We start from the raw sequence: 13786 nt of genomic DNA, 5'->3' as shown, positions 1-13786 counted from the left end.
CCTTGCCAGCACAGTAAGTCAAGAAAACCAAAGATAAGATGCTGGACACAGAATCGGTATTCAAAATATACATAGGGCCAGTAAAAGGAATTATGTCCCTAGAGATCTGCAACAATAAGGACTTAATCGTTTTAAATACCATCTTTAAACAGCTTAAAAAAAATAAAGAGCCTAGGAATAAATCAAATTCAAGATGTATAAGATTTATAGGGGGAAAATGATAAAACTGTTCTGAATGAGTGAAAAAGATCTATATGAATGGACACATCATCATGTTCATAATTTGGAAGACTCAATATCTGAAGATGTTATTCGTCCCCCATTTGAGCCATAAATTCAATAGAAGGGCAAAAGGCTCAGAACAGTCAAGACATTCCTAATGAACAAAGTGCTACTGACATAAGTTAAGAAAAGCTGAGCAAGAAAAAAAAATAGAATTCATAAACAATCTTCTACATATTCAGAAACTGACTTAGGGCAAGGCTGGTCCAGCAAACCAGTAAGGTGAGAAGTGACATTTCAACAAATGGGGCTGCTGCAATCCAATATCTATATGGAAAAATGTGAAACTGAACTCCTAAATCCTATCACATGTAAATCAACTCCAAGTAGAAAACAGGAATGTAGCAGTAGGAACTTGTTTAAAAAAAAAAAAAAAAAAAAAAAAAAAAAAGGAGTTGGGGTAAGAAATTTCACTAATGAGAAACCAAAAAGTATAAATCATAAAGGAAAATACTGATATATTCAAAGTCGTGTAAAAGTGAGAATTTCATTAAAAGACCGTTAATGGATAATGGATGAGAAGAAAAAAACAGCCACAAACTGGTAGAAGTTTTGCAACACATAAAAATGACAAAGGACTCTTCACTAGAGTATTTAAATAATTCCTACAAATAAGAAAAAAAAAAACTAACAAGCTTACAACAGGTTGTAAACTGCTCCCCTTAGGGGAAGTCATTAAGATGGACTCCTATGTGAATGGGACTGGAGTTGCAGAATTTGGTAGCCTTGCAAATAACTCAGTTAAAAACAAATGGGCAGGGAAAACACTTCTAGGATATCTGAATAAAGATCTTGGAAAACCTGCTCCTTCATAAACACAATGAGAACACTGGCAAAATTTGTCAAAAGTAACCTCTGCAGAACTCTGGAAATTAAACAAGGGCTTACAGAAATCTGAGGAGTAAAAACAGCTAAATCTCCATAAAAATAGTGAGCTTTGTCACCTTTTTACTTGACCTATCCCCATCCCCATATCCTTGGCCTAACGGTGGTGTTATTAGACAATAGCCCCATGACCATGTAGCATAGCAGCCACTGAAGGAGGCAGAAGTGATCTGAAGCTACCAAAAACCCATCCCCAGAGAACTGTCACTATTTGATGAGTCTGGAAGCTCCCTGGAAAAACTCCATTCTCAGGATTTGTCATTTTTGACCTGTCTCAGAGCTCCTACTGTGCCAGCAATCCTATCCCCAGAGGGTCTGTTGAAAGCATTAGCAGAAATTATTTAACATTACAGCTGCCCAAGACAGCAACACCAGTAAGGGCTAACAAGGTGCCCACCAAAAAGGAAATTTCCTAAAAGGAAAAATTGGGAAATGAGGTATCCATGGGAGATTTCAAAAAGTTCTAACAAATTCCTAGGATTGTAGAAGGCCATGTGCACATGTAGGACCGTGCAGGTGGCCAGGAAAGACCTGAGAAAACCTTAATCCCTACTCTCTGGTTGGCTTTGAGGTTCTGCATAAGCAGGAAATAAAGGCTAAGGAAGAAGTGCAAACTGCCCACTAAAGTGCTGGGGGCATTCCCCACAGACACACACAGAGTCACCTGGCAAAGGCTCAAATGACTGGTTCCCAGCATTTAAAGGAATCACTATCCCTTAGCTGACAACTAAGCTTGTTGAATACAGACTTCATGGCCATACACAACAAAGAATGAAGACTTTACAGAATTTGTCCAGGAAAGTAACTAAGTGAACAGCAACAGTGGCAGTGATGACAATAGAAGCAACAACTGCGAAGAGAGGGGAAAATAGGATTTCTAGATCTGCCACATTATAAAATTTAAAATGCCCAGTTTTCCACAGAAAATGACGAGATACACAAAGAAACAGAAAATTTTGGTCATAACAGGGGGGCAAAAAGGAGTCAATAGAAACTGTCGTTGAGGAAATCCAGAAGTTGGACTTATTGGACCAAAAACTTAAAATAAGCAATTAAACGTATGTTCAAAGAACTGATACGAATTCTGCTAAAGAATTAACTATGTGAGCATTGTACCATGCAGAGAATATCAATAAAGTTGTTAAAAAGAACCAAGTAGAAATTCTAGAGATACAAAAGTATAATTAAAATGAAAAGTTCATTGGAGAGGTTCCTCTGCAGATGACTGGTAGAAAAAAAAAAAAACAGCTAATTCAAAACTAGGTCTACTAAGATTATTCAGTCTGAGTAACAGAAAGAAAAAGGAATGAAGAAAAATGAACCCAGACTCAGAGACAGGACACCATCAACAATACCAATATACACATAATGGGAGTCCCAGAAGGGAAGGGAAGGAAAGGAAAGAAAGGAGTTAGAAAGAATATATGAAGAAATAACAACTGAAAGTTTCCCAAATTTGATGAAAACGTTAATTTGTATATCCAGGAAGCTCAGCAAACTCCAAGCAGGATAAACTCAAAGATATCCAAACATATGCACATCAGACACAAGGTGTCCAAAGAGGAGAACAAAGAGAATTTTGACAGCAGAAAGAGAAAAGTGATTCTGCATGTACAAAGGGGTCCTGAGTAAGATAAACAGTTGGCTTCTTATTGGAAACCATAAAGACTAGAAGGCAGTGGGGTGTTATACTCAAAGTGCTGAAAGACTGTCCACAAAGTATTCTGTATCTAGCAAAACTATTCTTCAAAAAATGAAGGAGAAATTAAGACATTCCTCAATAAACAAAACCTGAAAGAACATGTTGCAAGCTAATGTGATCCACAAGAACTACTCAGGAAAGTCCTTCAGGCTCAAATAAAAATTACTAGACAGTAACTCAAACTCACCTGAGAAATAAAGAGCACTGACAGAGGTAACTACACAGGCAAATAACACAGTATAAATATATTTTTGCATGTAATCATTTTCTCCTGATGTAAAAGACAGTTGCATGAAACATTAATTATAAAACTATGTTGATGGGCTTATAATGCATAAAAGATGTAATTTGTATGAGAATAATAGCGCAAAAGAGTGAGGAGGGAAAGGACCCATACCAAAGCAAAGTTTCTGCATACTACTGAAAATAAACTGGCATTAAAACTGAATGAAATTGCTTTACAACAAGATATTAATTATAATCTTCAGGTCAACCACTTAAGAAAATAACAATCACAACAAAAGAGTAAAAGAAACAACAAAGAGGAATTAAAATGGTATACTAGAAAATATCTATTTTACACAAAAAAAGATAGTGATAAAGAAATAGGGAAGAAAAGACCTGAGACAAATAGAAAATAGCAAAATAGATGTGAATCCAATTTTATTAAAGATTACATTAAATTTAAATGAATTAAACATTCCAACAAAAGGCAAAAAAAGAGAATAGAAAAACAACAGAAAATCAACAAAAGTTGGTTCTTTGAAAAGATCAACAAAACTGACAAATCTTTAGCTAGACTAATCAAGAAAAAGAAAAAAGTTTCAAATTCAGAAGTGAAAGTGAAAGGAGAGACATTAATATTGACCTTAAAAAAGTAAAAAAGATTATAAGGGAATACTATGAGTGATTATATACTAACAAATTAATCTAGATGAAACAGAATAAATTCCTAGGAAGACATAAATAATTGAAGCTGACTCAAGAAGAAAAGAAGAAACAGAAAGTCTGAATGGATCAAGAGAAAGTAAAGAGATTAAATTAGTAGTTTAAAAGAACAACAACAAAAACTTCCAGTGAAGAAATGCCTAGCCCCACACGGCTTCACTAATTCTATCAACAATTTATAGAAAACTGACACCAATGCTTCACAAACCCTTCTAAAAATAAAGAGGTGGGAACACTTCCCAATTCATTTTGTGAGACCAAAATTACACTGATGTCAAAGCCACACCAAGACATCCCAGGAAAACTATAGACTATTATCTCCTATGAATAAAAATGCAAAAATCCTCAAAAAAATCCTAGCAAATCAAAGCCAGTAACATATAAAGGATTGTGATCAAGTGAGATGTATCCCAAAATGCAAGGATAGTTCAACACATGAAAATCAACTCATTTAATACACCGTTTTAACAGAATAACAAGAAAAACTAGGCATCCTCAACTAGATGAAGAACATTTATGAAAAACCCACAGCAAGTGTCATCCTTACTGGTGAAAGACTGAACGCTTTCCTTTTAAGATGAACATTGTACTGGCAAATCTAATCATGGCAACTACACAAGGAAAATAAACTAAAAGCCTCCAGACTAGAAAGAAATAAGTTAAACTATTTCAATTCCAGATGACATATAGTGTGTATTAAAATTCTAAGAAATGTACCAAAGAACTATTAAAATTAATAAGCCAGCCCATCGAGGTTACAGGACACAAAATCAATATACAAAAACCAATTATATTTCTATACACTAGCAATGAGTAATCCAAAAATTAAGGAAACAATTTCATTTGTAATAGCATCAAAAAAGAATATTTAGAATAAATCTGAGAAATGAAGTGTGAAACTTATACACTGAAAAATACAAAACAGTTTGTTAATAGAATTAAAAATAATTTAATGCAATTCTTGCTTTTTTTAAAAAATGGACAAGCTGATCCTAAAATTAACATGAATGTAAGGGATCCAGAATGGCCAAAACAATCTTGAAAAAGAAAAAAAAAGTTTTCAATTTCAAAACTTACTAACAAAGCTACAGTAATCAATCTCGTGTGTATTTGCAAAAATACAGATCACACAGACATACAGATCAATGGAAAAGAATTGAGTGTCCATAAACTCTTACACTTATAGCCAATTGGTTTTTTGACAATGGAGCCAAGACAATCCAATAGGAAAAGAACAGTCTTTTTAAAAATGGTGCTGGGACACCTGGATATACACCCAGAAAAAATGAATCCTAGACCTAAATCTATAAAACTTATAGATGATAAACACAAAATCCTCATGAATTTGGATTACAAAAGCTTTCTAAGATATGACACCAAAAGCACAAACAGTAAAGGAACAAAATATTAGGTAAACTAAACTCATTGAAATTAAAAACGGTTGTGCTTCGAAGGACACCACCAAGCAAGTGAAAAAGGCGATCCACAGAATGGGAGAAAACATTTGCAATGTATTTGATAAGGGATTTTTATCCAGGATAAGGAACAGTTAAAAACAGACAATAAAAAGACAACACAACTAAGAGAAGCAGAGGAGGAAGAGACGTTTCTCCAAAGATATCAAGTGGCAGATATGCACATGAAAAGATGCTCAACATCAGAAGGCATTAGGGAGACACGAACAAACCCATAATGACCAAACCATGTTATACCCACCAGGATGACTAATACATATGCATTTTTAAAACCCAGCAGAAACAAGTGTTGGTGAGGACGTGGAGAAATTGGAATCCTCATAAACTGCTATTGCAGATGTACAATGGTGCAGTCACCTCGAAAAATATTTTGGCAGCTCCTCAAAATGTTAAACATAGAGTTCCTGTGCATTGTTGCAGCAATTCCATTTCTTTAAAAATATATTCTCAAAGGAACTGAGAACATATTCTTCTACAACAATTTGTACATGAATGTCCACACCAGAATTAGTAATAATAGCCAAAAAGTGGAAACAACCTAAACTGACATGGGTGAATGGGTAAACAATATGGTATGATCCACACAATGGCATATTTGACCACAAAGTGGAATGAAGCACTGATCGAAGCTACAACATGAATAAACCCTAAAAAGCGTACGCTAAATGAAAGAAGACAGTCACAAAAGGCTACCTACTGTATGGCTCCACATAAATGAAATGTCCAGAATAAGCACGTCCACAGAGACAGAGAGTAGATTAGTGGTTGCCAAGGCTGAGAGAAAGGGGGTTAGGGAGTGACTGTTAATGGGTGCGGATTTCCTTTGGGTGTGATGAGAATGTTGCACAATTAGATAGTGGGGATAGGTGCACAACTCTGTGAATGTACTTAACACCACTGTACACTTTGAAAGGGTGCACTTTACGGTATGTGAATTCTATCGCAATAAAGCTGTTATGTTTAAAGGGGACATAAAGTTCAAACAGAACTTTTATACAAGAGGAAATACCTATAGTGTCCTCCACTTACACATACATATTTTCAAAAGCACACAGAAATATATTTGGTAGGGAGACAAATATATGTGATAAAGAATATACGGTCTATGTAAAGGAATGATAAAAATCAAAATTTAGGGTAGTTCTTATTTGCAAAGCGCAAAGGGAGGGAATGCAGTCAAAGGAAGCACTTTGCTTGGGTAACGGTAACATTCTTTTTCTCAAACTGGTGAGAGATCATTATTCCTTATACCTTCAATACATTTTCTATTCCTGGGAATCTACTCAGCATGGAATAAACTTAACTGAAAATATTTAAATGCATATACTTGAAATACTTTAAAAATATTTCATACAAGTAATTAAAGCCCCCAAAATTCTGAGCACAGGGAGTTATCCCCAAGACCCTCCCCCTGGATTTCTGTAAGTTCAACTGTGTGAAACTGTAAGAAACACATGGTGTGACTGTCAGGGTGATTTTATAAAATGAATTGTAATGAGAACAGCCACAATGCAAGAACCTTGTAAAAATGCTACTCTTGCACTTTGAAAGTATATTTTTGAGATGCTTTTTTTTTTTTTTTTTGGTTGGAACAGTATATAAAACAATGGAGAAGCCAAAGACAAATTTAGGCAAAAGGTATCAAAATTCAGCCTTTGGCCCTGAACTCTTATTTTCAGTGAAGAGATAAGAGTACTTTAAAGACCATCTGCAGCTTTCTAGCTAAGAAGCCATAATAGGTACAAAACGCTCAGAATTCGCTGTTAAATAGAATGGATAATTATGCCTATACATAAGAGCTGCCATGTAAGCTTCCTGCCTCGGGAGCCAGGCTGATATGCTTGGGGCTAGAAAAATCTGGTCATCAGCTAGCTCATTGCTGGTGCCCAGAAATTTTGATCTGGCTGTCAGAGCTGGAGAGAGGCCAGGTGAACACAAGAAAATGCCTGGTTCAGTGCTGCATCCCTTCTAAAGGTTGAGACTACCAAAAGCAGAGGAATAATAACACAATTCAGAATAGTAATGGTGATACTCAGTGTTCTGGCATCCATTTCCCTTTAAACAGTGCAGCTGGTATTTTAATTCTAACATCAAGCATAAACTAATTGTTTATCACTTGTTTTTTTCCATAACACTGTAAGGGCTAATTTTCAAAAAGTAAAACAGAAACAAAAGTACTGTTTACTTGAATTTTTAAACATCTATTTCCTAATATATATTAAAAAGTTATTTCTAAAAAAGCACAAAAACACCAATTTTATCAAGTTTTGCTATTGAAACCCTGAAGAAATCAAAGCTGCTCTTGGCTCACAATCTGTAGGGCTGAGTGAAGCATTCCTCTGGGGGCCAGAAGTTCAAGGACAATTCTCCTTCCAGACCGCCTCTCTTTTTCAAACAAAGTATTGTCTTAAAAAATTGGAATGTTTCCTAAGGGTAATATTCCTGTCAGAAACTGGGCTGCATTATCTTAAAAAAAAAAAAAAAAAAAAAAAATTTCCACTTCACTTAGTTATTATGCTCAGGACAAAAGGGATAGATCATCCAAGGCAGTAAGTGCTCTGTGAGGAGTTTTCTTTTACCAAAAACAGTCTAAGACCCTGAAACTATTTTTATGTCCAATCAACTTTTCGGCAGGCATGGTAACAAGGAATAAACACGACTTACCTCCATGTACAGTTGTTCTGATTAACATATCCATAGAGAAAGCAAGCCACTCCCACTACCGCTGCCAGGAGGAGCATCTGAGTGTAATATCCCAGCCATGCAAAGTAGATTCCAATCTTTTCTCCATAATATTTCCTGAAGACAGAAATTGGCTTCAGAAGTCACACGGAACCCTGCTGCAGGTTCATTCTAATATTAATGTCTGATTTTAAATACAGGAGGCTTTAAGCTCAAACTTCTTACTTGATTCATGCTTAAAAAAATACTCATTTTCATAGAGACCCCAAATTCACTAGGAAACAAGTATTTTACATATCATAGAAGTACTGATCACTGGTCAGATTGGTGAAGCAAAGTTAATTAGAATAGGGCAAAGGAAGGAAAAAGTGCTAAACGGTGAGCAAATAGAGAACGTTACCGTCGTTCTTTGTAAAGACTATCACATTTGACACGTTCTCCAAAAGATTATTTTTAACATGCATGAAACAAGTAAACATGAACAATCTGCTCCCAGTTACCGGCTTTTGCTTATCTAGGGAACCTCCTTGGAACAAATGTAATGTAAATCACAAATTCTAACAAGAAAGTGACTGATCAGTCACTAATAATGACTGAGGAATCCCCTGCCCTGGACTCCTTACATCTAGCACTTCCATTTTTTCTAAGTTTTAAAAACTGGTCAGTGAAAAGAGGCCAGGGAGGCACAACTGGAAGAAAGGATGCAGGGCATGAAGTAGTGCCTGCCACATTGTTCCTGAGAGGGAGACAGTTTCAGTTAGGCATAAAGAAAGTGCACAGGGGTGAGGAGAGCACAGTGAGGTGATTGTTTTGGTGACTCTTGCTGATGTTTTCTTAGACTGATTCTCTCTTGGCTCATTACTGGTCCATACAAGCTGTAGATTTACTTAAGCTCTTAGCTTACTTAGAGGCCTATGTGAGACTTCCGGTTCAGTATGGAGCTGGGCTGAGGTCCTTGGACTTAGCCTGGTAGGGACTAAGCTCTGAGAATAACCTAGAGTCTTGGGGGATTTCACACAGGAACATCTCTGGGCTGAACCCGTGGTCACAGGGAAACTGTGAAACTAGCTCCATAGGTTGTAGCCTGCCTGAGTGTAGGCCACATCCCTGGGGATAAGGAAGGGCTGACACAGACATGGAATCAGGAGTCAGGGTGAACAAAGTGTTCCATTTTTATGTGACTGGGGCTTTGCCGTCTGGCTCAGAGACTGAAGGCAAATGACAGGCTCAGGGTAGTGCCTGAGAAAGAAAAGCTTGGCAATGGGTTTGCAACATCTTGGCTGTTAGGCTTTCTGAAATATGCTCTTATCAACCATTCACACTGGAAATGCCACATTTAAAAGTGGAAAGAATCTTAGAAATTACTGGTCCCTTGGTAGTAAAAATATTCTGCCTCATACAGAGCTAGTAAGGCAGTCCCTGCTTGTATACTTACCGTGACAGGGAGTTCATTATTTCTAAAGGCATCCACATTATATTGCAGGAAAGAAGATCAGAAAGAACTTTTTAATCTCAAACAGAAACCTGCCTCCAAGTTCTTGCTGAAAGGCTAGGTATAATAAGGATCCCTTCAAATGTGATACTCTGATCATTATCTCTCTCTGCCAAAAACATCCCAATTCTTAACACCAATTTCTAAAAACTGAGCTTTGATTTTTAATCAGAGTTATAAATATATATTCAGTAAGGCCCAAATTGTTCTAGTAATTGTCATGGCGGTTCACTGCTTAATTTTCTGTGTACTTACCAACAATTCAGCCCTAGACTTTTACCTAAGGTGTAACTTTCTCAGCACGTTCAAACATATGAGGTAGTCGATCAAGTTTCATCTCCTTGAGTAAATCCCATCAGATCCTCTCCAATCTGGATTAATGATTCTCTAGCCCTGCCACAGAGCTGTCACCTGGGATCTCTCTGTTCCTCTCTCATGCTGGGAATCTGTTTACTAAAGCCATGTTTTTCTCTTTCTTGGTGGAGCATTACCTTGCACATTTAAATTGTGAAAATTCATTGCACTTAAATTAACAGCTTGACCATACATGGAACTGGAAAGTGAAAAATCAACTCCCTTGGAAATTTGAAATTACTGCTCTTTTCTTCTACCTGCAGTGTTGTCATTGAGAAGTTCAGTGTTATTTTGAGTCCTGCTCTTTCAAATGAAGCCTGTTTCTCTTTCTGAAGGTTCTCAGGATCTTCTCTTTGTCGTCAGTGTCCTGAGATGTTATGGTGTGGTGACTGGCTGGCTCTATTTTTATCCTCTGTGCTCAGTACTCAGTAGGATCCTTCCACCTGGAGACTCATCACATTTACTTCTTGTCCTGAGCGTGCTATAAAGCCACATACACATGAGTTGTGTCTTTCCCTACTGTTAGCTTTATTCATTATAAAGCAGGATTTGCACAATTGTAACAGGTTCAGGACTCCAAACTCAATGACATTTCACTATGCATTTAATTTGGCTCCATACATGCCACATGGGACAAGATACGATACAAAATCACACAACAAACAAGATACAATGAGGGTGAGAAATTAATGAACCAAATACAGTCAGTCCGTGAGCGCACAGTTGAGATGTGGACCCAGCCCCTCCGAGTCACTTCCTGCTTCTTATATGCAAGCTGAGGAGGGTCTTTGTTATGTTCAGAGACCAATGGGCCCATTGCCTTTCAAATGTGGTCAGGCAAGGAAGAGTCCAAATTTGGAGAATCTGACAGTTCACTGCAGAAGTTTTCCCTTTTTAAAGGAGTATGATCAGTCTTTTGAGCCTTTCCAGGCCTCTTCTGGTTCTAGTGATCATCAGTTCTTGGTTCTTCCATCATCTCTTGGCTTTGCTAATTATTGATTCTTGGTACCACCAGCATGTCCTGGTGCTGTCTATCCTCAGCTCATCACCTTTGGCTGTCTTCCTGATTCCCGACATCATCGCTTAACATGAGTGACCCCATCACGCTCTCTATAGTTAATACAGTTCTTCAGACACCTGATTTCCTCCCTACATTATCTCTGTTCTTGTTCCTACTGCTATTATTTGTTCACTGCGCGTCCTGATCTTTTAATTTTGCACCCACTCCTTTATTTTCTATTTCTTTATATGTTTGCTTTATATTCTGTACAATTTCTTCAACTTCATTTTCTAACACTGCAATTGGGGTTTTTCTGATCTATCACATTTTTAATTTCAAGAGTTACATTTTACCTTTGGAATGACCCTTTCCTATACAACTCCTGTCTTTGCATTACGTATATCACAGCTTCTTTTCTCACTCTGAGGGTAAAAATGGCAGTTTGGGGGGAAATTTTTTTTTTTTTTCCTGTGCAAAATCTTGTTTCCTCCAGGGGCGCCTGGGTGGCTCAAGTCAGTTAAGCGTCTGACTTCAGCTCAGGTCATGATCTCGCGGGTCGTGAGTTTGAGCCCCGTGTTGGGCTCTGTGCTGACAGCTCAGAGCCTGGAGCCTGCTTCGGATTCTGTGTCTCCCTCTCTCTCTGCCCCTCCCCTGCTCATGCTCTTTCTCTGTCTCAAAAATAAATAAAACATTAAAAAAATTTCTTGTTTTTAAATCTTGTTTCCTCCAGGTTGCTTTTTTTGGTTTGTTTGGTTTGCTTTTTGGGAAAGAACTCGTTTCCCTTTCTGGTAATCCCTGGAGACCATAGATGAAGGTTTAACAGCCTGAATGCTCCAGGGGTTATTAGGGAGAAGCAATGAAAGGAGCATGTGGACCAGGGACACAGAATAGTTAAAAAATGTAGCAAAATATACTTAAAATAGTGGGGAAATTGTTCTTTTACCAGAAAAACAAAAACAACAACCCCATAAAGAATGATTAAGAACCCATCAAACCCATCACCCTGCCGATGCTACAGGTTTAACGTAAAAGAAAATTAATCTGGGGCACCTGGGTGGCTTAAGTCAGTTAAGCATCGATTCTCCATTTCAGCTCAGGGCATGATCTCATTGTTTGTAGGATTAAGCCCCAGGCTGGGCTTTGCACTGACAGTGTGCAGCCTGCTTGAGATTCTCTCTCTCTTTCTCTCTGTCCCTCCCTCACTTCTGTGAATGCTCTCGCTCTAAAAATAAATAAACCTTAAACAACAAAAAAAAAAGCAAACTAATCTCACATGAATGTCAGCTTCAAATGTTTACACATGTACAATCATCTTCTTTTAAATTTTTATTCTATAGGATACCCAGAGTTGAGAGCAAAGTGCATCTTCATAATTGTAATCCAGTTAAAAAATGAAGAAGTTTGAGTATGACCAAATGAAATAACAAAATAAAATCCTTTATGAAATGAATCTAAGCAATGATCATTAACAGCTGCTATCATCACACACAAAAGGAAACAGGATCTTATATACCTTCTGGCATAAGTATGAAACTCCCATACCAAGTATTCTTGTACCAAGTAAAGCGCAATCTGATCAAATTTTTATTTATTTCTTTTTATTTATTGATTTTTAATGTTTATTTATTTTTGAGACAGAGAGAGACTGTCTTAACCGACTTAGCTGTCTTAACTGGCTTAACCGACTGAGCCACCCAGGCGCCCCCAGATCAAACTTTTAAATGAGGCTCAAATTACTTAGCTAAAGCAAATGCACAGAACACAGGAACAAGTCCAACGACACCACAAGGGAGAATGAAATCAGCAATATAGAGAATGGAGAACCTCCTCCACAAGTGCAAGAAAATAAGAAATAGGGGAAACTCATAGATTAGAAGACAATTGAGAGATACATTAATTGCAACATTTGGACCTTGTTTGAATCTCTGATTTAAACTAAAAAAAAAAACAAAACAAAACTGTTTAAAAAAATAGTTTTTGTGACAATCAGGAAAATCTGAACACTGATTACTTGATGACTTTAAATATTCAGGTTGCATTTAAAAGAGACCCTGCCATTTAGAAATAGATACTAATGAAATATAATAATATTTGGGATTTTCTTCAACATGCTTCAACGGAAAGGGATGGGAAGGAGGCAGAGATAAAAATGAAACAAGACTAGCTATGGGTTCACAATTTTAGAGCTGGGGGAGGCATATACAGTTTTGCTGTATTATTCTCCTTTTGTAGATGTTTGAAATTTCCCATAATAAAATGTAAAACAAAGCAAAACAAAAACTATTCAGTGTTTGAAACTCTCACTTTTAAGGTCAAGTGGTTTTCCCAAGTAGGTGGGTACTGAGGTATGGTAGAAAGAATAGGCCCTGGGCCCTAGGCCAACCTGGGGGAAACCAGACTCTCCTCTCCTCACTCTCCACATCTGACCCATAACCAAGACCTGTCAACTCTTCCCCTCTAACACATTCCAACTGTGCTCCCAAAAGCTCTCCTCTAGCCACCCTCACAGCTTACCCCCTGGGCTTCCTGCTTCCTGTGGCCCCCGTCATCCATTCTCCACACCATCTTTGCAAAATGTGAGTCAGGTAAAATTATTTGAATATCTAACATATCACAACTGCTTCTCATTGTACTTAATGTCTAAATGCTTTTCCACACTCCTGCTACATCCTTCTAACCTGTGTCTCATGATTCTCTTTTCTCAAGTAGCACAGGTCTGCAATATCTCCTCAAACTTGCCAATGTCCCTGTGGCTTGGGCCACTGCACAAGCTGCCCCTACTCCTGGAATGACTTCTTCTAAATCCACAAACCTCTGGATCCTTTTCACTATCCATGTATCCGTTCATGTCACGGACAGACATGCTCAAACAGAACTTTTTTTACCCCGTTCCCTTCACCTCATCTCATCACTGTTATTTTCTTCATTGCAATCAGAAATTTTGTTTACTTCCTTATTTTTATTTA

The 13786-nt window shown here is 37.4% G+C and overlaps 1 protein-coding gene across 2 annotated transcripts in view; it reads right to left on the bottom strand.

Moving 5' to 3' along the window:
- ANO6 (anoctamin 6) overlaps window positions 1-13786 on the bottom strand; it is a 194031-nt gene that overhangs the window by 48909 nt on the left and 131336 nt on the right. For both annotated transcript variants that reach the window (XM_042992140.1, XM_042992141.1), the window contains one exon: window positions 7957-8091. In XM_042992140.1, coding sequence (XP_042848074.1) covers window positions 7957-8091 — 135 coding nt within the window. The remainder of the gene's footprint in view (window positions 1-7956; window positions 8092-13786) is intronic.

This window comes from Panthera tigris, chromosome B4, assembly GCF_018350195.1.
Source record: "Panthera tigris isolate Pti1 chromosome B4, P.tigris_Pti1_mat1.1, whole genome shotgun sequence".
Taxonomy (NCBI): Eukaryota; Metazoa; Chordata; class Mammalia; order Carnivora; family Felidae; genus Panthera; species Panthera tigris.
This window is presented reverse-complemented; position numbering and strand designations above follow the sequence as displayed.